The sequence below is a fragment of the Egretta garzetta genome, unplaced genomic scaffold (genome assembly GCF_000687185.1).
Source record: "Egretta garzetta isolate BGI_Z169 unplaced genomic scaffold, ASM68718v1 scaffold547, whole genome shotgun sequence".
NCBI lineage: Eukaryota > Metazoa > Chordata > Aves > Pelecaniformes > Ardeidae > Egretta > Egretta garzetta.
In genome coordinates this window covers 643,957-665,795 of record NW_009260174.1, presented here as the reverse complement: position 1 = coordinate 665,795, position 21,839 = coordinate 643,957, and the positions used below count along the sequence as shown (strand labels likewise).

General features: G+C 37.6%; 1 protein-coding gene across 1 annotated transcript in view; it reads left to right on the top strand.

Moving 5' to 3' along the window:
• Positions 1 to 21,839, top strand: part of YAP1 (Yes1 associated transcriptional regulator) — a gene marked incomplete at its 5' end in the record, with an annotated part of 84,868 nt that overhangs the window by 26,694 nt on the left and 36,335 nt on the right. Inside the window, one exon of the mRNA XM_009641763.2 lies at positions 16,151 to 16,266. Coding sequence (XP_009640058.1) covers positions 16,151 to 16,266 — 116 coding nt within the window. The remainder of the gene's footprint in view (positions 1 to 16,150; positions 16,267 to 21,839) is intronic.

Here is a 21,839-nt window from a genome sequence, read left to right as displayed (position 1 = left end):
TGTGGATTGGGAGGTTTGAATTTATAGAAAATGGGAAGAGTATTTAATAAACCATCTGAAAAGTAATGATTGTTTTGCTGGGTATTCCAAGATATCTTTTTTACTTAGCTTTAGGACCTAGAAGTAATTGGGGTTTGATGTCTATAAATAAGCTTTCATATATTCTGTAAGATTTTTAAAATGTCTCTGCTGTGATACTGCTCAGGAGCTGGAAGGTGCTACAAATCTGAATCCTGATTAGTTGGCTTCATTTCAGTCTTCATTAAGAGGGTGTGACCTGTGGGTTCCAGTTGATTAAATCCAGGGATGGGGCAAGTAAACATCTTAAGAAATAACTTTTTCCAGACCAAGGCAGCGGAGTATACATTTGCTTGTACTGTAAGAAAAAACAAACTCTTTTTCCTTTTGAATTTTTCTTAAGGGTGGGTGTGTGTGTGTATGTGCGTGCTGAAATTTTTTATTTTGCATTTTCCAGAAAGAAATCAAATGTTTTAGAATGCTAGACTTTCGGGCTGCTCAAACAAGTAGAGCTTCTGGGTGTTTTCGACTGTGTCTCCATAGAAATTCTTTCCTCCCCCACCACGTTCTTTCATATTTAGTTTCCATAACCAGTGCACTATTGTAAAGGAGGGGAAATGCAGGGTAACTGCAGGGAAGCCAGCCAATCGCTCCAGCATCCGAGCAGACTCCAGGGCTTGTGGAGCTAACCTTTGTGACCTTCACAAGGGGCCTCTCCGAGGAGAGCCATTTTTCCTGCCTTGTAATGGTAAAGAAAAAACTTGGCAACTCCTTTGATCAGCAAAGCAAAAACAAGGAGAGCAAGGAGCAAATGGGCAGCTTTGTGCACAAAACTGCTAAGTCAGTGCTGGCTTTCTCTGCGCTGAGAACGGCGTTACCACCTTGCATAGAATACATGCACATTTCTGTAGGGTCTTGGGATATTTGTTGCATTAGTTTTATCCTTCTGTTCAAAACTGAGGGAATATCTTGGTTGTTACCAGTTACGGTGAAGTGAAAGGGTTTCATCTAGTAACTTCCAGTGTGAGAGTGAGGGAACTTTTCCTTTCTTATTTTTTTGGGGCAAGATTTTAAAAAGAAAGAAGGAATAATACAACACTTTAAAAAAGAATTCTAGCATTGAGAAGTGGACATTCTTTGTATGCAGCTGGCATACACTTTTTTACTGTAAAACTTACTGTTTTGCAGCTTTTGCTGATGTTTTTCTGTTTCTCAGTTGATGCCTACAATGCATCACAGATGCTTAATAGAAGGGACGGTGGTTTTGCTATGCAAGTATGTAAACTTTTATTTTGACTTGTATAGATTTAAAAGCAAAATCTGTTCTTATATTGGGCAATTTTTACATCAGCTTTTAGCTTCTCCTTTCTTATGTTCTTTTCACTGTTCTTCAGCTTCTGATCTTCAAATGCAGCTGTATCCTTCTGTTACGGTTCCTAGTCTCTGAGAAGTTGTATTGCTCCTCAGTGATAGTCTTCTGCTTAACAAATTGAATTAGTTCTTCCACCTGAGCTGAAGTCCTTGGTACTCCTCTTCTGCCTGAGAGTAAGAGAGGTTTCATACTGGTTTTATTCAGTACTTCCTTCCATTCCAGTGAGAGTCTGCCTCCCAGTTTAACCTCCCAGACCAATATATCTCTGTCTAATGAACTCAGTTTGTTCATTCTCGGCAAGAATTCTTCCGGTGGTTTGTAAACTTGCAGATTTCAAACTCCTTCCTTGGCTACTTCAGCTTCTCTTCATGAAGCTTGGCTCCTTAGGAGATGTTGATATTACCAGATTGCCAGATTCCTCTGCAAGTCATGTTTCCTCTTTTAGACTTCCAGTGTTCACTTTCTTCTGATGTTTCATCCTTTCCTCTGTCACTTCTTAATTAATCACCCCTAGTACTGTGCTGAAGTGGTTCATGGTGATTTTCTTCTTTCTTATATGACTGAAAATAAATAATCAGCTCCACAGTTAAGGAGCCAGACAAACCACGTTTTCAGATCTGCGTTGTTTTGGAGTAGTGCCCTTCAGTTTTATGAAAGTGCAGAAATTTAAATTAGTTTAATTGTCTCACAAAATACTAACAACTTTCAGTAATTAACCCGTTTATTAGATCCTTGCATAGTTCTGGATAGGATGCAAATTGATTTTTCCATGGACGTGATTTATTTTTGTGCAAACTGTTCTTCAGCATCTTTCACCTGCATGACATCTGTTACTCCAACAGACACAGTGATACTTAGCATCTGATGAAGATATCTGGGAAATTGATTTGCTGGAAGTCCCACATCACTAATGAATTTCTAAGTAAATTGTAGCAGAGTGACTCCACGAGCAGATTCATTTGTCTTGTGCATACTGATAGTGTGATACGGTCTCACTGCAGTTACTGTATTTAAGGGACAAATCCAACATCTGCCTGCTACCTCCTCGTTGATTGCGTTGACAAAATCAGCAAAGAGCAGTTGCTGGCCTGCTCTGTGAGCAGGAGGAGCCCTCCTCCTCCTCTCTCCTGTGGAAGCAGTGCTGGCAGCAGCAGCTTCCAGACAGCTCTGTGCATGCACAGAAGGTGGTATTTGGCTGCTTGGATGATGCTTGCTGTCCAAGCAGCTGTTCCCTGTAGTAGAGTATGTGAGTTACCAGACTGCTCGATTACAGGACTACAGCAGTCAAGGTCCATTCATTTAGTCAAGTAAGAGTGCAATCCCAAAGAGCTCGGAATATAAGTAGGCAGGTCAGAGAGGAGGAGAAACGGAGCACAAAGAAATGGGCACTGTGAAATAGAGCCACTCAACTCCAGGGCCTTGTCTGCTTCCTCAGTTTCATACTGGGTATTTTGTCCATTTTCTGCAGCATTTCTTTGCCCTTGTTATGCCGTTACATTTTGTTCTTCTTGATAAGAAAATGCAAGTAGGTTTCTTGTAGAGAAGAACATGATATTATCAGATCTGTAATAGTCCTTTCCAGTTCTTATTTGAACATAAATATTTTGTAATAATTTTCTGAAGAAACAGATTTCTGAAAACGTATTTAAAGGAATTACAAGGTATCAGAGAAGAGTGACTAGAAGGTGTAACACGCCGATTTATAGAACTAGAGTCACGGTATCTAGAAACAGGTTTATTTCTTTTTAATGTACAGTTTACTTTTAAAAGGTTTTGAGATAAAGTTTAAAATTATGACCTGTGTAGTGATATAAAGTGATTGCAGAATAAATTTTAAAGATAACACTAAACAGTGCATGTTTGCTACTGAACTTTGAGTGATAAATTCTGGAAGGAAGTTGCTGGGTAAGTACCTGGAACTATAAAGTGTTAAACCACAGCTCAGAAAGTATTAGCCAAGTGAATGTGTACTTTTTTTTTGTTGTTTATTCAAGCCTTTCAGTTCAAAACTAAGAAACTGGGAGCTGGAGAGCAGAGTGGTTTGTTTCCTTCTTCCATAATTCCGAATACAAAATTGATGTGCAAGAATGACTTCTGTTTTAAAAAGCTTTCAGTACGTGCTGACTAGAAGCACTTGATTCGGATCACTAAATACAGATCCGACATTTTATAAGGATGTTGAAAAGTGCTGGAGCAGGGCAGACCATAGGGATTATATTAGCTCAGTGTTAGGTTTTAGCAGGCTAATTGTGGATGATTATGAAGGAATATTAACTTAAAAAGATATTGGGCGTTTCATTTTCCTCTCGATGTATCCTCCTTTTTTTGCCTGCAGGTACTGGTTTACATCTTCTGATCTGAAGATTACAATCTAGATCACTGAGTTTAAAGGGCAAGAGTGGATATATTCTGAAGTTTGCAGTGACAGTGAGTCCCTAATTGATGGAGCCATGTTGTAACTGTGTGTTCATTTGCAGTTCACGCAGCTTGTCCCTGCGGCTGTATATCGGGTAGCCTATATATAAGGGCTTGCTTTGTGAGAAGTTGACATGGAATTGGGATGAATGTTGTTCTATTAACTGTGTTCTCTAATTTACTGCTTAAAGTTCAGAAAAGTTGTGTCCTACTACTCAGCTGTTGAAATTACTCAGATGTGATAGTACCTATTGGCACTTCTGAGATCAGCAGCAGTGTATTTTCCAAACACAGGTTATGAAACAAATGCATTTTGGCTCCGGAATTTTATAGGATAGCTAGTGAATGAGCCAAACCCAAGCAAACAGACAAAACCTGAACAATTTTTGGAGCTTGCACTTAGAATTTTGTTTGAATTGAAGGGTTTAAAACAGTTTTGGCTGCCTGGTTGGTGGGCAAAAGTAGCCAAATGGTGATGAGAAGACTTTTGGCTATAGAAAGCCTATCTTACAGAAGAGATTAAAGGAGCTCAGTTTGTCCAAGAGTTCAGACTGACTTAATACTGATTGAAAAAAGCTTCTTTACCATCAAGGGAATTTCTAGAACAGTTTGTGTATTTTGCAGGCAAAAAAGGAAAAGCTGGAAGTTGATAATGGTGGCATTTGGAACTGAAAGGGAGTGGAGGAAAGGGATGGGTCATAGGGAAGTGCTGACTAATGGTCAGCAAACACTGTAAAGAGAGCTCTTGTATTAAGCACTGGCCTCACTTCCTAAAAGGAAAATAAACCCCATACTGTTCAAGCATAAAGTTTGGGTTGGGAAAGTCTCTAAGCTGGACTATTTACAAAGTGGGGAGGGACTATGCTGGAAGGAGAGCTTGGTTATAATGGTGTTCTTAGCCATTGAAAGACACAACTAACGTCTGGTGTGACCTGTGTTCTGATCTCTTACGTGGGTAGGATGTATTAATATCTTTATTGTATTAGAGAGGCCTGTTACTAGTAAGCATGATTTTAAATACTAGGCATATATTTTATGAGTACATGGTTGGGGTTTTTTTTCCAATATATGCCAATGAGTAAATATAATATTCTGCCCCCTTCTCCCACTACAGCAGCACACATGCACACCCCCACCCTCCCCAGTGGCTGAATGCTAATTGTCACAATTAGTAGATAAAGACTGAAGGGATTCTAAATTTGGAATTGATTACACTAAGTTAAGGTGATAACTTTAAGTTTTCTAGGGTGTATTCAGAACCTGAACTCCTGTTACAAATCTCCTGCAGAAATTTAGTGAAAGTTGGAGATCTGTGATTTTCTTGTCATCGATTTTGTATCTAAGGGTAGGGCTGAGAAGTTTCTAAATAAGTTCACTATGTTTATTGATAAAACGTGGTAGTTGCTAATTTTGACAGACTAAACTGTTAGCGTATCTAAATGAAATTTGTACTTCAAGAACTGTTAGTAATTTATGTGCTTTTAAACAAACAGATTTTATAATCACTGTATTTAATTCCCTCTAGACCAAAAGATACTGAGAAAGCAAATCAAATAACTGCAAATCAAATACATAAAATATGAGGTATTGGTATTTATTTTGCTGATTTAACGGAATAAACTAAAACTCAAGACCTCTATTAAATAATACGTGGGTCTTTATTTTTTGTTTCTAGAAAGAAAGTAGAGTTTGTTTTGCTGCTGGTGATTTCACTGTCAAACTTCAAGTTTCTCTGTTACTTCCCCAAATTATTAATAATAAAACAAAATAAAAATGAAAATTTCTATTTGATAGCTTCTGAAACTTGCAGTGAAAGTTGCATTCAAAATTAGTTTTACTTTATATTATTTATTTAATGATGGGCTTCTGAACTATATTTTAAACTGGTGCTATTTAAACTCTTTGTGCCTGGTGGAGGGAAATGTAGAACCTGGAACTTGAAAATCCTCAGGTTGAAAATGTTTTTTAGGTCACTTTTAAATATATTTAAAAATAAATATAATAGCTATTTAAGTATACTATACATTTAATTATTATAGCTTATAATTTTAAATTATACAATCTAAATAGCTTAACATGTCCTCATGCTTTTGCTCTGTATTGTCTTTGCCACCCTAGGTTAAATGCATAGATAAAAACAACTTTTCAAAGCATAGCCTTCAGACAATGTGTTGAATCTGGGTGCTGAGAAATCTGTTGCTTCTGGTGCATTGCAACTTGGCAAATCTGTCTCCGGGGGGCTGAAGTGCGGGGGATAAAAAAAGAATTAATTTGTTGGCAAAAACCAGAGTATGCAAGATTGCCTGGAGTTGGCTGAGCAGGTAGCTCACAAGTACTGACTCAGGCAGGAACTTGCTGTTGGAAGATTTTTGTCTCTGTTTTACATGGCAATCTGCGAAGTCTTCAGGGACATGAATAATTGCCTCCAACCTCAGCAGCACGTAGCGCTTGTCTGAATCGTAAAAGTATAAAGCTTTCCCTGAGACACAGTCATAAGGAGGAGTCAAAAAGGGATGAAAAAAACCTGTAATACAGGAAGTGGAAGTGAAAAAGAAAAAAAAAAAAACCAAAAACCCAAACATAAAAAGCACATAAGTATAGAGAAAGGAAATAGAGGGGTGTTTTTGCCAAGCTGCAGTGTCAAACGAGGGAAAAGATAGTCTGTAAGACTATTTGTACAACTAAAACTGAGAACATCCCAAACAGCTGATCGATTTAAGGTGTGAAGTGTCAGTTCTGAAGCATACATTCAAAATAGTTGTCAATATTAATTATATTAATTAATAAGAACAGATTCACTTATTCTTTGTAGCAGGAAGCTATGCATTCATTTCCAGTAGGTCCCACCTCATGGTTTCTTGAGTCGGCTCATCCTGTCAGGGCCATCTGGGAGTGATCATCGTTTGAACACTCAAGCAACCAGTTTGAACTGCCCTCTGAGACTTCCTACTTACAGCAATAAGGAAACAACCCAAAGAATCTTTTTATCTTAATATTTTGTTTTCCTTGGTGGTGGTTAGCCTCAGGGTTATTCAACAGGATTGCTAGGAACTCCCTTTAGATACTAAGGCAGCTGGCTATAGCAGCTTTTATTGCAGCGTGCTTAGGCAAGCCTCTCTGACTTGAAAACCTTCAGGCAACCAAAAGTAGGGTATATAGAAAGGGGCGTAAAATTGCCTGGCTCCTGTTCACGAAAAGAGGCATTTGATTTCCCTCTTGCTTTCTTTGTCTCCTTTTAAGAGCTAACTAGGGAGAGAGAAATGAGATAGAATCTTGGAGATAAAAGGACAAGAAAGTGCTAAAGGATTCTATGGTCCATCACTTCTGAAAATCATCTGCCCTTCCCTTAATAATGTGAAAGTTAGTGTTTGTGTAATCTTGCCTTCAGTGTTACAAAAGACAGAGTGGTTGCATCTTGAGAAGGTCTTCTCTGTGTTTGCTAAGCAGGGGCGTAAAAGGGTATCTGTAAAGTTAAAGGAATCCAGTAATTTCACTTGAAATGGCAGCAGAGACAGTTCTTCCTTTAGATTTACCCTCCTTGGTGATGCATCTTTATCTCTTTCATTTAAAATTAAGGAGAGAAAGAAAGAGTATGCTGAGTGACTTAGCCATGGGAAGCAAACTTCTTACCTTTGGGGACAGGGTAGAGAGAAGGGGGAGATTTTCCTTAAATATAGCCTCTTTTTCTGCTGTGAAACTGAGAGGGCAAGGTTAAAATTAAATAAATCTGGTGATACAGAATGTGAGCACACAGCGCTTAGTCCTTTATGGAGTTTGGGAAAGGACTGAACTGGTACAAGGACTGTTAAGAGCATGGATTTTTCTCTTAGTCTCTGTAATACTGCTGTTTCTTACAGTTTTCAAAGTAATGGAAAGAGCCCTGGAAATGAAAATGCCCTCGTACTCCTTTTTTCTGAAACTTAGAAAATAATTTTATTTTGGAAATCCACAGAGGAATCAAAGAATCACATTTTTGAGACTCAGTTTAAAATACTTCTAAGCATTGTGATACTACCCTGTTTTTCTAGATGAGGTCCGTCGAGTGCAGGGAGGGAAGAGGGACAGTAGGAAAAGGAGTAATAAATGCAAAAAATAAGCATGTTATTACTTCCATTTTTGCTTTGACAAACGGCAGTTGTTTCAAGAGTACATAACAACAGTGGTGCTACCTTGGCAAACCTTTGAACTTCATGTCATGCCTTCAGCTCTTCCATTAGCCACGCATGTATGGTTTTACGGCCTACTGCCCGCCGTCCATTTTAGCATTACATGCTCTGAAGCGAGGACCTTTCTGTGAGTGCTTTCCTAAGAAGGGCAGTGCTGTTCCGCAACTCCAAAACAGCAAAGTGTTTATCATCAGAGCAGTAAGCATAAGATTTTGGTGTGTGTATTGTGTGCTGTCTGCATGCAGGCCAGTGCCAATGAAGGCTGCCTTTGAATACCTTAATGTTAAATACTGTATTTTGTGTATCTGTAAAAACTCTTGTTTTGTGTATCAGTGTCCACGGCTTTATGGGCCGTGCTTTCAGGAATTTTTGGTAGCTCTTAGCATCTTGCAAGCTGCAACCACTTTAGGAATAAATTCTAGAGGATTTATAGAAGAATTTGCCTGACTCTCACTGACTGTGTGCAAAATCTATTTTTGTACCAATTAGACTTTTGTCAGAGAAATGTAAGGCATTTAAGTTCACCTTACCTTTTTGTTCTAGTTCAGATTGAAACCATTAATTTGCTGAATGAATTTCTGCTGCCTAAGACCGTAATTATGTAGGTTAGCACATACGGTTCTTTTCCATACTTTGATTAAGGTGATAGAGCTCTGACAGGCTGTCTTCCCACTTGGTCAACTGGATGTTCATGCCCACCGTTCTCATACATTTTGCTCATGTTCTTTCTTAAAGGTAATGAAGTCACAGCTATGGCACAACACATGACTGCACACTGAACAATTGCATGTTGATTTTAAAGTATGCTTTTGCAAGCTGAAAGTAGGATAGGGCTGTCGGTTGTCGTATCGCCATCTCTGACGCTCTGTCATCATATGCCTGTGGTGTGGTTTGGTGAGGACATCATCACTAGTGTAGATGGAGTAGTCCCAGCACAAGCTTTGTTTAGTTAATGCATAAAGACGTGTCAAGCAGAAGAAAGAATATGGAAAATTAAAAAATACAGCCATATTATGTATTGTAGCAATATTCAGAAATTTTTTTCTGTGTTTCTATTTCTTTGAGGCAATTAGGCCATGGCTGGAAACATTACTGTCCTTCAGAGACAAACTGTGTGAGAACTTTAGGGTTTTTTTCTGACATTTTTGGGAAATGATCAGATTAAGACGTTACAATTTTACTGCTGTGTGCTTTTTTATATGTATTAGGCTGTTATAATCCTGAAACCTAAGGAAATGTTGGAAGTTAATATGGAGAGGACAAGTGGAAGCACAGTGAGAGGAGCAGATGAGATTTTCCTTTTTGTGTGACCAACAGCTTTTCCTTTTGTTGGCTTTGTGATTTACAAAGACAGTTGGAAAGTCCTTAAAGGATCTTGGGCCACTTTAAGTGTGTCTCCTTGTCTAATAGTGCTGCAAACTTAGGGGAGTGTTTATGGAGGACTGAATTGGGGGTAGAGATAATTGCTAACAGAGCTGTCTCATTTCCCCTTCAGGCTTTTCTGTTTACTGTCGCTGCTTGGAATTTAAATTTGTGTCAACTTGAACAATGTATTAATGCTACTTAAGGTATAAATCTGTAATTTTGTTACACCATTTGCAAAGAAATGTATTTCACTTTTAAGTCAGCACACCTAATTAAAAATGGCCAATATAGCTGAAGACTTAGTTTCATATTCTATTTTTTTCCAATTCTTGAAATCCCCTGCATAGCGTAGAAAAAAGGGTGCACAAAGAATGTCACTGCTTCTACCCTCAGGCAAAGATGAATCCGCTCCATTGTGTGTAATATCCTAAGAGCATCATCAGCCATAATCCAGAAATCTCCACGTACTGCACTCCAGTTTTTGAGAGTGGTAATCAGAGTAGTTCATGCCAAGGCTGTTTCTACTCTAAACTTACTCTTTCATCCCATGTTTAAGCCAAACTGTGGAAAATTGGTCGGTAGTGTCTCCTAGCCCATCTGCTATGTCAGACTGGTCATGGCCTCCTAGCTATTGCTGCCCTTAGGAATTTGCATCTAGCTCTGTTCTTGAATTAGTAGATACTGTCACTAACTTTCAGTATACAAATCAAGTCCTGATGTACTAAAATGTACTGGTGATTGCTCTAAAATAATTCATTAATGGCATTTGTGAGGAGAAACTTACACTGGTCATGATTCATCTAATCTTTAAAGTTCTTAGAGCTGCTATTTCAAGTGAAAAGAAATAAAAAAGGAAGACTTTCAGAAAGTCAAGCACTATGTGGATTGAGGAAAACAGCTGTTTAGGAAGTTAAAGGAAAAAATATGAAAGAATTGAATCTGTAGCTCAGTCATGTAAGGTAAAACAAATCATAGGTGACACGCTTGTCAATGGAGCAGTTCATGTTTGGGATATAATGAAAATCATATCCCAAATGTGTTGAAATTTCACATGTTAGGTTTAGCTTCATTTGTGCACTTGCTTGTGTTACACAGAGACTTTCCCGCCCATCCCCAATACAAAAAATACACAATGCCAAGGCCATGGTTTTGGCTGGTCTGTCACGATGTGGTCAGTTGGTGTGAGTTTGTGTTTTGCTTTTAATAAAGTAGGATTTCCAGTGAATTCCTAAAACAGTCCCAAAAATCCAAAACCCAAAATCCGAGTTTGTCATCTCAACTTCACTAGAGACTGGCAATAATTTTCTCACATAAAATGTAAGTCTTTTCTACATTGTAAAACACAAGCATTACTTTATTGAGAGATGCTTGCGTAGTTTTTTATGTGGTGCTTTTATACTGAACAACAACTTGTCTTTCTGAATGTTTGTGACTATTTTTTTTAAAATGTCCTTTTATGACGAGTCATGTCCAAACGCAAAGAGACGCGATGGATGATTTATTCTGCCTTGTTTGTATTCTTTTATGTGTAGATCAGTCCTCTTCATTTTTTTGCTGTTGCAGAAATTTCATATAGTGTGTTCACCTGGTACCTAAGGTTAAAATATCTGTTCGCTGTCTTTTGCTTTTCTTCCTAATCACACATTTCTATTACACATTTTAGTAAAATCATCTGGCAATTTCTGACCTGCTTATGCTAATAATATCTTTTCTGAGAAGATCCTTTCTTGTGAAAGGAAAGTTCTCACTGCAAATGACATAGCATATGTGCACTGTATATAAGGTGACTATGCAAAAAAAGAGGAAGAAAGATGCATGCTTTTGTAATGACTGAGAATTCTGTTACTCGAATGAAGTCCTCAACATACCTTGAAAAGTGTACCTAGCAACAGGGACACTGTAGTTGCAATAAATACTTTGAAAAATCAAAACTGAAAGCCTCTTGGATAAGCCTTCCTCAAAGGATTTAAGTAATTTTTTTGAGTGTCCTTTGTGTGTCAGTTCATTTCTGACATGGCTTTCGATAATACAGTTCATGTCTTTTCAGTGCAGCAACTGGACTAAAAATGTGAAGGTGTATTACAGTTTGGGCAAAGGCAGATCAGTTTCTGGTTTTAAGAATGATTTTATTTTATTAGTCTATTAACATCTGAAGGTTATTTTCATCAAAAAGTAACAAATGCAACTTTTTCCTGGTCTCTGGATCTCCTGCTTCCTTTGCATTGTACTTAAAAAAAACCCCAACAAACCAAACAAACCAACCAACTCTTTAAAATTAGGTTAGAAATTGAATCTGACAAATCTTCAGGCATGTGATAGTGTTTAATGCCAATAAAGATTTCTTTCAATTAGAAATTCTGATTCTTAGTAACTGCAGAAATGCTCTTTGCATGCATAAAATGAGAACATTTTTCTTTTAAGTTTTTTTTTCAATATGTAAATAATTAACATGTGACTGTAAAATTGGGGAACGAGTGAGGAGAGACAGCTTGATTCTCTTCCTAATGCATAGCACTTTGAAAGTGCTTCTTGGTGGAGGATGGGGGGTTGTGTGGCTTGGAACAGTCACTCTTCTTGATACCAGAATTGACATAAGTTTGCTAACAAATATTTAGCATGTTCTGGGTGTTTTAGCTTTGTTTTTCTAAGGCCTGTTACCATAGACCTACATTTATGGTGCAGTCTCAGTTGATTTCCTTATTTTATACAACATTTGTCCTCTTTTAACAGGGATTCACCCAGACATAAATGAACAATAATAGATTGTGTCAGTTAGCTAGGTCTTGGATTTGAGAATTTATTCAATGAAGTAAAATGTCTTCTGTTCCTTTATTGTCCTAGAGATGTTGATTTTTAATTCCAAGACTTTTTACTCATTTTGTTCTGTGCACACAGTACAGAGCTGTGTTTCTAGTTCATGAGTAGGTAGAATTTAAGTTTAATTTGATAGTAGTGTACTAAATATGATGCCTGATTTATAGGTTTCATTGACTCGATATAATTTTCTAATACTTTTTTAAAAATTTGAGGTTGACCAGTGCTTTATCAAGATATGGCTCAGGTAAAATAAAATAGAAGATACCGAATGTAAGGATTGGGGCAGTTGCCATGTCATGCAGCTACTAAGGGAAAAAAATGTACTTAGTGCAAGGAAAGATAATGTATTGTTGGTATCAGAGTTCTTGTTATGTCCATTTAAACCTCTTCTGTGCTGCTATTCAGAACAGAAGGAAAGATCTTTACCTGTGGAGAATGTCCTGTTTCCATACTTAAATTGATGAGAAATACGTAGTGTTTATAGTAAGTTACCCTGGTGCACATGCTGCAGATACTGAACAAAATGAAGACCTATATTCCTTCCTGTACTACTATGATTTATTTGAACATTTCATCCATATAAGTGAGGGTTTGCTTGCTTTGTATTCTGTAAATTGATGAGCGTGATTTGGAAGTTGTGGAAAAGGACTGATCTGTTGTGATGTGTTTGGGGTGGTTTCTTAGTCTATAGCATTCGAAACCTCAGGATATGGAGCAGGTAAGATACACGTAAGGACTGTAGTTGGAGGGAGGTTGAAGAGCAAGGTTCTGAGGGAAGGTGTGGGGGAAATGGATGATTTTAATGATTTTGATGCAATCAGCTCACTTAGTTTGAGACTTTTCTTCTGTGGCTCTTTGCTTGAAGACGACTACTGGTTGGAGTTTAGTTGGTAAAGTAAGTACATGCTGAATTTTCTCAGGTGATACTCAGGGAGAAGTTTGAAGCTGCTGCCTAAAATAGCTATTGATGTTAACAACTCCTTATGAACATTAACTATACTTCGCATGGTATGGTTAAGCAGTCTTGAGGAATCGATAATGCTGTCCTTGTGCTCAGAATTGAAGGTACTTTTAAAATTGCTTCTTCCATAGCCCATTCATCTATCCTGTATTCAGGTATGTTTGGAAAAGCTGGTGAATGTTGTTTCAGCGTGTTCCTGCAGTTAACTGCAAAACATGGTTCTGTAATGCAGCGAAACAACGTTTTCCCTTCTGTTTCTTACTCTGCACTCAAATGGTGTGTAAAAGCAAAGGCTATAAAGTTTGTACCTTAGGTAGACATTTTATAAGTTCATATTATTACATGGATTTTTATAGGAGTTAAATGGAAATAAACAAATGTGTAATCACGGGTGCAGCGGTGTTTTCCCAGTTTCCACTGTTCCCACAACTGTGCTGAGTAAATATAACAAATCAGAAATAGAGGGGAGGAGTAGCACATGCTGGTACTGTAATTTAAACACACAGTCTGTGAAGCATTACTGTGCAGTGTTTTTACATCTGTATTATCTTTGCCTGCTTTCATTGCTTTGCAAAATTAACAGCAGAAAAGTGAAAAAAATGCTCTCCAGTATGAAGGTTTATGTATAGTACAGTATATATAGGGCAGTCTTTACTATGTTGTGCCCTGTTTTATAAATAAATAGGCCAAAAAGGAAATAAAGAAGTCTTGCTGCATGTGGCATGTTTCTCAGTGGAGTGGAATATTGGAAAACACATGCAACCAAAGATGCAGTGTGAGTAATAGTACCTGGATTAAATGAGCTGTATTGTGGAGACTAACATGGCGGTGACACCATTTTAATTAGCGCTGTAGTAATGGGGGGTTTCCTGTACACGAGGGAAAACTGTCAGTAGTTGCCACATGCAGACAAAGTAGAGCTTTGTTTACTATTATATTTTTGTACAAGTAACATTTCTGCCTATTTTGGGACCCTGCTACGGTGTGTCTGTAACTCTTTGACCTGGAAGTGTTTGTGTGCATGTCTAGAGAGGGTAAAATATACGTATCCTAAACCAAAACTTTTTAAAAAGCCACTTCGTTATACCTTCTACCTTATAACAGCAAGTCCCTTCGATGATTATAATGTGATAAATAATTCTACATAAGTAATTATTTTGGTGAGTACTACCCCATTTTAAGATTCTCTGTACCTATTCATTCTCACTTGTTTGAAATTACGAAGTGGTTATAAAATTTAGTATTTTGGGGGGAAATACCAACATTTTGAACATCAAAGGACATGTTTAAAAGATGTACTAATTCAGTGGAGCACATTTTTATTAACTGGAGTCAAGGGTTTCATTAGTAAGTTTCCAGGCATAGCAATTAGTTGCTTTGGGCAGGGAGAAAATAATGCTGTGTTGTGTTTGTCCAGTTTGACCTATGATGAGGCCTTAATTTATGACCAGAGAGCTCTTGGATGCTGTGGTCGTGCAAATACATAAACTAAGTTTGGAATTCATCTCTCCTAATGTCAATGTATTTGACCTAGTTAACTTAGGTTCCTTTCTTGAAGGAGAAAATAGGCCTGTTTCACCTCCAATAAGCTCCTTACATTGATCAAATGAAATACATCCTAACAGTGCTTATTTAGGTTCCTTTCTCACTGGTGGAGAGCAGGGTGACGAGGTCAGATGTCAGTGTCCACAAAGATGCTAGTGTTGAGGTGACTAAATCTGAACTATTTGTCCCTTTAGAATGTCTAAAATTATTATTTTAATACCAGCATCAGACCCTAAACTTGAATATGCCTTAAAATAAGAGAAACTGGGAACTGTGAGTTGCTGCACAATTATTATTTAATCCCAACAAAAAGGTGGAAGATTTACAGCCTGATTGATAGCTCAGTACAGATACGCATTGATCCACCAAGATACATACAAACCACGATGCACGACAGGGGTACAAAGCAGAGGTATGAGTTGGAATACCTAGTTTTAAACTCAGATCACCAATAGAATTTATATTGCAGCTTTAAATGTTGTGGTTTTGCTGAAGTAAATGAAAATGGGCATTCCATGTAAACCAGAAAAAAGTAACTCTAAGTATTATTAATGTAAGGAAAGAGTTGTGCCAAGTTAGTGATATGTTGGATTCTAATTGATAACAGTACAATTTGAATATCATTTTAATTGATACCAGTTCTAAATTAATCAATAACAAACTTTGTTATCAATGCTTAGTGTGTATTAGTAGTTTTATTTTTGTCCACATGTACTTCTTGGAGCAGTGTTGCTTAATGGCATCAAGATAAAATTGATGCTTGTTATGGGTAGTCTGCCTTTGTGTTCATTAGCAAAACATGCTAATCGCATACTCAAAAGGTGAAGTAATCATTCATTACACTTTTGTATTTTCATTGAATTGAATACTTTCATGAATGATGGTGCTGAATGTACTTTACAGTTTTTTCCAAACAGATAAATCTGTGCTCCCAAAGTTTTGTAATTGGGTTCTGCAGAAGGCTAGTTGAGTTACAGTCTAGCTGCCCTCATCTTTTCGTATGAAGTCGCAAGGCAGCTGCACATCACTTTTATATTACTGCTGTAGTGTGACTGGCTGCTTAAATTTCCATGGAGAGATTGTGCTTGAGATTCCAGACATAACTGGCTTGGCTTGAAAGACTCTGAAGTCACATTTAAAAATGACAAGTAACTAATCAACGAGAAAAGGAAGAGAGTGTTTTGTTCAAGGATACAACATGTAGTTACGGTACAACAGTCTAGATTACAATGCTCACGTTGAGCCTTATCTCTCACTGTTGCTCTAGCTCTGATCCCTACAGCTGTTTGTTGGGAAAGTGGCGGCAGCCAAAGTAAGGGTTTGGGAGTCTGACTACCATGATGCTTGGAAAGAATCCAAACAGTTCTTGTTTGGTTTTGAACATGGCTGTTGTTGTTGGCAGGCTTAACCTTTTGTTGTTAAACTTTCTGTGCTAGCAGGTCCTTGTTGTGGATGCATGGCTGTCCTAACTCTCGCTTTGTTTTATCTTAGTCACATTGATCAAACAACAACATGGCAAGATCCTAGGAAGGCCATGCTTTCCCAGATGAATGTTACAGCTCCCACCAGTCCTTCCGTGCAGCAGAACATCATGAACTCAGCATCAGGTAAAGCAAAGTTTCTATTTATGAAAAAGATCATACAAATGATACCACTAGCTATTTTAACGGGGTGGGGGGGGTCAGATCTCACAATTGTCCTTTGAGTTATTGTGGTTTTAAACTTCTAATTTGTTTGATGCTTGATGCATCAAGCGAGAGGCTGAAACTTGAGGTAAGAGAATTTGCATAATATTTATGATGTCAACAGAAAGTATCCTGTAGTTCTTTGGTTTGTGCTTTTATTTTTTCAAATGGATGATTCAAACATTTAAAGAAGCAGAATTTTTGTCTTAATTTCCTTTGAACTGAATATGCTGTTAAATTGATGAAGACCAGAATTTCCATTAAATTAGTGTCAATTTACATTAAAGCTACTGTGCTTCTGCAGTGTTCTTCTTCCTCCCCTTGCTCACTTATTAGACTTGGTAAACTCCCTTTTGTAAGTTTCCTACATTTCTTAGGGACATCTAATTTTTTCTGTCTTCCTTAAATGAATAAAGCAAACACTTGGAAAATCTTGTTTAGAAGCAGAGATGTTTTGGTTTTCCTCTTATTTTCCTATCATTTCCAATATGGAAATCACGATGGTTATTTCTGTACCTGAAGAAGTCTGATAGCTTTTGCTGGAATATAGAATTGTTTTTCAGCTAGTTTGGGGGGGGGGCTGTCACTAGACAGAAGTAAAGTGTGCTTGTTCTTGCTGTAGGATCTGCTGTTTGTTTTCAAAGCTCTCTTGTCCTGATGGTGCAAAGAGCAAGCAGATAAATTTGGTGCCATGCTAGTTTGTCTGCTGCGCTCCTCCCTATGCTTTGTCACCTTCTGTTTGTCGCTGAGGTTCATGTTTTATTTCTTTTCTCACAGTCTGATTGTATTTTGTCTATGTCCGCTGTTCCTGTATTTCACAAAGGTTATTCTCTGGTGCTGCTTTTTGTTGTCCATGTAGACAGCTTTGTTTCATGCTGCAATTCATATGCTGCAGACAATACCAAAAGATTAACAGGCGTGACCAAACTGTGCTGTTCATGACTGAGTACTGGAGGGGAAGCTAATCAAAGTTTTTCTGGCTGGGCTAGGAGTTTGGATTATCCTGAAACAAATGAGAGTCCTGTTCAAGTTCAGGAAGTCATGATTCAGAGCAATTAAGGTCTCAGGCTCTGATGTGAAAATACAGTATCTGTGATTATTTTTTCTGTAAATACAACCCAGGAAACCTGCAGCAGTAGAGATGAACGGCGTGTTTTTGCAGGGACATTTCTGAAGAGCAGGGAGTAGGAGAAAGGTGCTTGCTATTTGAATATTGACATAAATTCTGTATTTTAAGGTAACTCCTCAAACCTTCTGTTGTACCAAGAATTGACAGGAGCAAATACCAATAGTGAAGTAAGATTCATGTTATGTACTTAGAAAGAAATGAAGGGTCCTTAGCAAAAAATTAAACTAGTTAGTTGTAAGGGTAAAAATCTAAAAGAGAATCTAGCAGTCAGTACAGGGGGATTATTTTAAAAAGAAAATTAAGAATGTACATGTAATTGACTGATGTGTGTGTGAAAGTGATCCTGCATAGATCTTGTTGCTCATGCAGTAAAGGAGAGTTGAGATGTTTAAGTGGGTTATCTTGTGACTTGAAAAAGCACTTGCTTTGAATACAAGTTCATTGAACATTTATTTTTAATTTCACCGATGATACTGTATTGAATATGAACTGAAAATCTTGTAAAGTTTTTTCCCCAGTGCTCTGAATTTGATTAAGTGCATGAAGAAATCAGAACTTCTGTGTACAATAAGTTATATGTTTATGCAGTGTTGCTTTTTTTAAGCTTAAATCAGTTGAGGTAGTATGATTATGACTGTGTATTTGTTTTTGCTAAAGTTTCTTAGATCTGATTCTGTTACTTTTTACTGCTGAGTTCATGGTAACTTATGCTTCCTTGGTGGCCTCATAAAGAATGAGAGAAATGGAAAAATCAAGTAACTATGTACCACTTCAGCACAGTGGAACTTAGATTTAAGTGTTAACCTCATAAATATAAGACTGCTTAATGTTCTAATTTGGATATTCATCCTCAAGAACTGGGAAATAAAGTTGAGACTTTTAAGACACAAGTTTCCTGTTATGAAATATTGCTGGCAATGAAACATGCCCTTGTGCTTTGAGAGTCTTTCATGAAAGATATTGGGAAAAATAAAGTGTTAAGTATTGTGACAGCTGGAGGTCACTGATGTGAAAAAATGTTTGAAATGCCACAAGGGAGAATGTTTTCCTTTCTGTACGGTTCATCCTTGTGTAGCGCTTGGTAATTGTAGGCCTTAATCAGAATATTTAATTACAGACAGCCACAGGAGCTTGTAAATAAAGTTGCTGTGGTAAAATGTAAGAAAGAAGATTTTTGGGAGCTGTCTTGAAAGCTGTTGGAAGCTTCCATTACCAAGAATTAAGAACAGGAAAACAAACTGAAGAGGGAGAGAACAGAATGCTGCTGTCTGCATATTGAAGATAAACCTGTTGTCTTTTCTGGATAAATAGGATACGTGGAACTCAGGGAAAGTGGGAAGAAAACAAAACTAGAAGGTGTGGTAATGGTGAAGGCAAGTCAAAAGAGTGTTTACAATGAAAACTGGCATAGAGAAGATGTAGTTTAGCACAAGGTTGAGATTTTTAGGTTGTTTTTCTTAAGAAATCCCACCTCTTGAGGCAGTCAAGACTGAATGAGAATCCAGGTATGTTGCTGCAAGTTACGTTTCTTTAAGGAAATCAATAGGCATCTGAACCAGCTTCATCTGTTCCCAGCATGATTTTGTGAATGATCTGTTTTATGAGTGTTAGTAAGCATATGTCCTTTACAGGAGGGCATCAGTATGTGAAAAGTGAGGATTTTTTTTTCCTCCTGCTTGTTTTGGTTCTTTGATATTTTTTTGTCTCAGTCTTGCTGAACTTAACTTGCTACATGTAATCAACTAAAATGGTTTGGGCTGTATGTATGCAGAGAAACACAGTGCTCTTCTGGATGGCATTTGTTGGTTAGTCTGTGAAATAGGATTGCATCTTCACGTCAATAATGGAAAGAAAACAAGCATGTTACTTCTAAATATGCAACATGTATATAAAAATTAGTCTTGACTGTTGTGATTGTTTGTATGTGTGTTTCTAACCATTTTTTTCCCTAAAGGTATTACAGGAAAAATTATGTTCTTCTGTCTTGTTTGGTTTGGTTTGTTTTTAAATCAAAAAACCTGACCACGGTACGTTGTTATTCTGAGGAACCTGTCCTATGCTATTCTTATTGATGTAAAGTTATAAACTGGAAAGTAAACAATACTTGTTTCTTATATGATTGCAGTTGATAGAACAGAGATGAGATAGTAATTGTATTTATATACTTCCATTCCTAAGATACTTCTACTTCCTGAATCATGCTTGGCAGCACTGCTTACTTAAGCCTCTTCTGCTTGTGCATAGGCATTAGATAATTAGCTTTGGAGCAGGTTACCTGTCTTTGTCCTCTTTTGTCTTCCCTCTCACATTGCAGTTTTGAATTGGGCTTCCTGGTTTGTAGACCTAGTGTAATTCTGTTGCCTCTTAGGGGAAGGCTGTAGTGCCATGTTAGAGGTTGGTAGGAAAATGGACACTTGAATTCATAACTGTTGAGATTTTTTCTTCCCCTTGGGGGGCAGGAGGGTAAGGAGGAATATGCCAGTAAGTAGAACAAGTTCTAACTCTTCTCGTAGGTTCTTGCTCACTTCAGTCGCAGATGAGTTCTCTTCTATGTAACCAGTCATGCTACCATTCTGCTTTGTGTACAGTCAACACTACATACGATCTGTTGTGAAACTCGAGTTTCTAAGTATCTGCGTGGCAGTAATGTTCATTTCTTTCTTTATCTGCAAAAAATGCCCCCTTTTAAATAGTGTTTTTTGTAAGCTTTACTGATTCAACAGAATAAAGGTGGACTTTTGGTAGATTTTTGTAGACTTTGATATAATTTCAAAAACTTTTGGAATAACAGTTACAGTGACTGAAGGGAAAAATTTCAGCTTTTACGGAGAAAGATAAGGAAGGTTCTTGGAGATCAGTGTTTGTATTATGGGAAGGTGATTCCTGCAGTTGAACGTAGGTGTTCCAGTTCCTAGGTTGTCCATGCATATTCTTTTAATATCTAAATACAGATGCCCTCTAATACGCATTAATCTTGTGATAAAATACAGCTTTATTTATTTACATTTATTTTACAGTTATGTATCAGAAACTGTAGGGACTTGCAAGATTTTACTTTGTATCCCAGCCTAGCTTGAATCTGTACTGCGTTTTGGCTTTTGTTACTCTCTCTTGCTTTCTGTCTGCCAGCAGTGGGTTCTGCTTTGCATTCACGACTCTGCGTTTCATGGCAAAAATGGTGCATTGCGAAAGTAAAAACTCAGAAAAAACTGAGACATGCACAGAGACTTCTAAAATTATGTGTATTTATGTTAAGTTACAGTATTATATAAATACTTACTTACAGAGGTATGCCTTATCAGTAGTTCTGTAAGGATGGCTTAGATTTGGAAATTGGAACCTAATTTTTGGATAATCTTGTTATTAGAAGTACCACAGTAAATGGTGAGTTCCCTAGAAGGGTTGTCTTTCCCTGTGCAAGTAATTTCATAGAATTGTAAGCTTATGTGATTGTATTCAGCTGACCTAGGAGGCCTCAAACAGAACTAGTAGGAGACTATGCCACAGGGATATTGTTGGTGCTAAATGTTTACAGAGGTTCACGGGGAGACTGGAAAAGCACTTGAGAGAGAGATCCTTTGGCACCTAGTAAGTAGACAGAACCTGGCTCAAGAAATCACCTGAGGTAGTTGGAGGCCAAGTGACTGTTCATAGCCACTATACTTTTTGGGTCTATATGTGTATTCAGTGCTTTATTTAAAAGTTTATAGAGTCTGATCATGATTAAATGGGCTGCTTTCAGCAATAAGATCTGTCTATCACCCATGCTAGGTGCCTGGGCTAGATGGACTTTTGGTCAGGCACAGCACGGCTGGTTTTGTACAACATTGGCTAACTATGGAAATTTTAGTGACGAGGTCTGAAGAGCAGCAATATAGAGCTTATGTAACTTAAGTCACTTAAAAACAAAAGCTAATGCTGGGAATTCTGTTCCTATTGAGCCTTTTGGGAAAAAAGGGGCATGTAATTGCACAGGAACTTTCCTAGATGCTCTGAGTGAATGTGTCTGCTATTCTTCATGGTTAGAGGCGAGTGCCTCTAATACAGAGTTTGTCAGAGAGTTACAAAATCAGACTTGACAGTCTTCTGGTTTCACAACTGCTCGCAAATCCAAATAGGAATTGCAGAAAGCAGTACTAATCAATTTTTGAGCTACCATTTCAACATGTAGGGATGACAGCAGAAACACGAGAGCAGTTTACTGGCCGAGGAAGAAAGTAACATCATGATTAATGCCAAAAATTTGTAGAGAGAAAAGTTCTGCTTCTGCAGCCGTTGATGGCACTTAGCAAGGAAGACTTGCTACTGTGACAGCCAGGTGAGCAGACAGACCTTTCCTGTCCTGTTCACAGCTGTACATTTTACT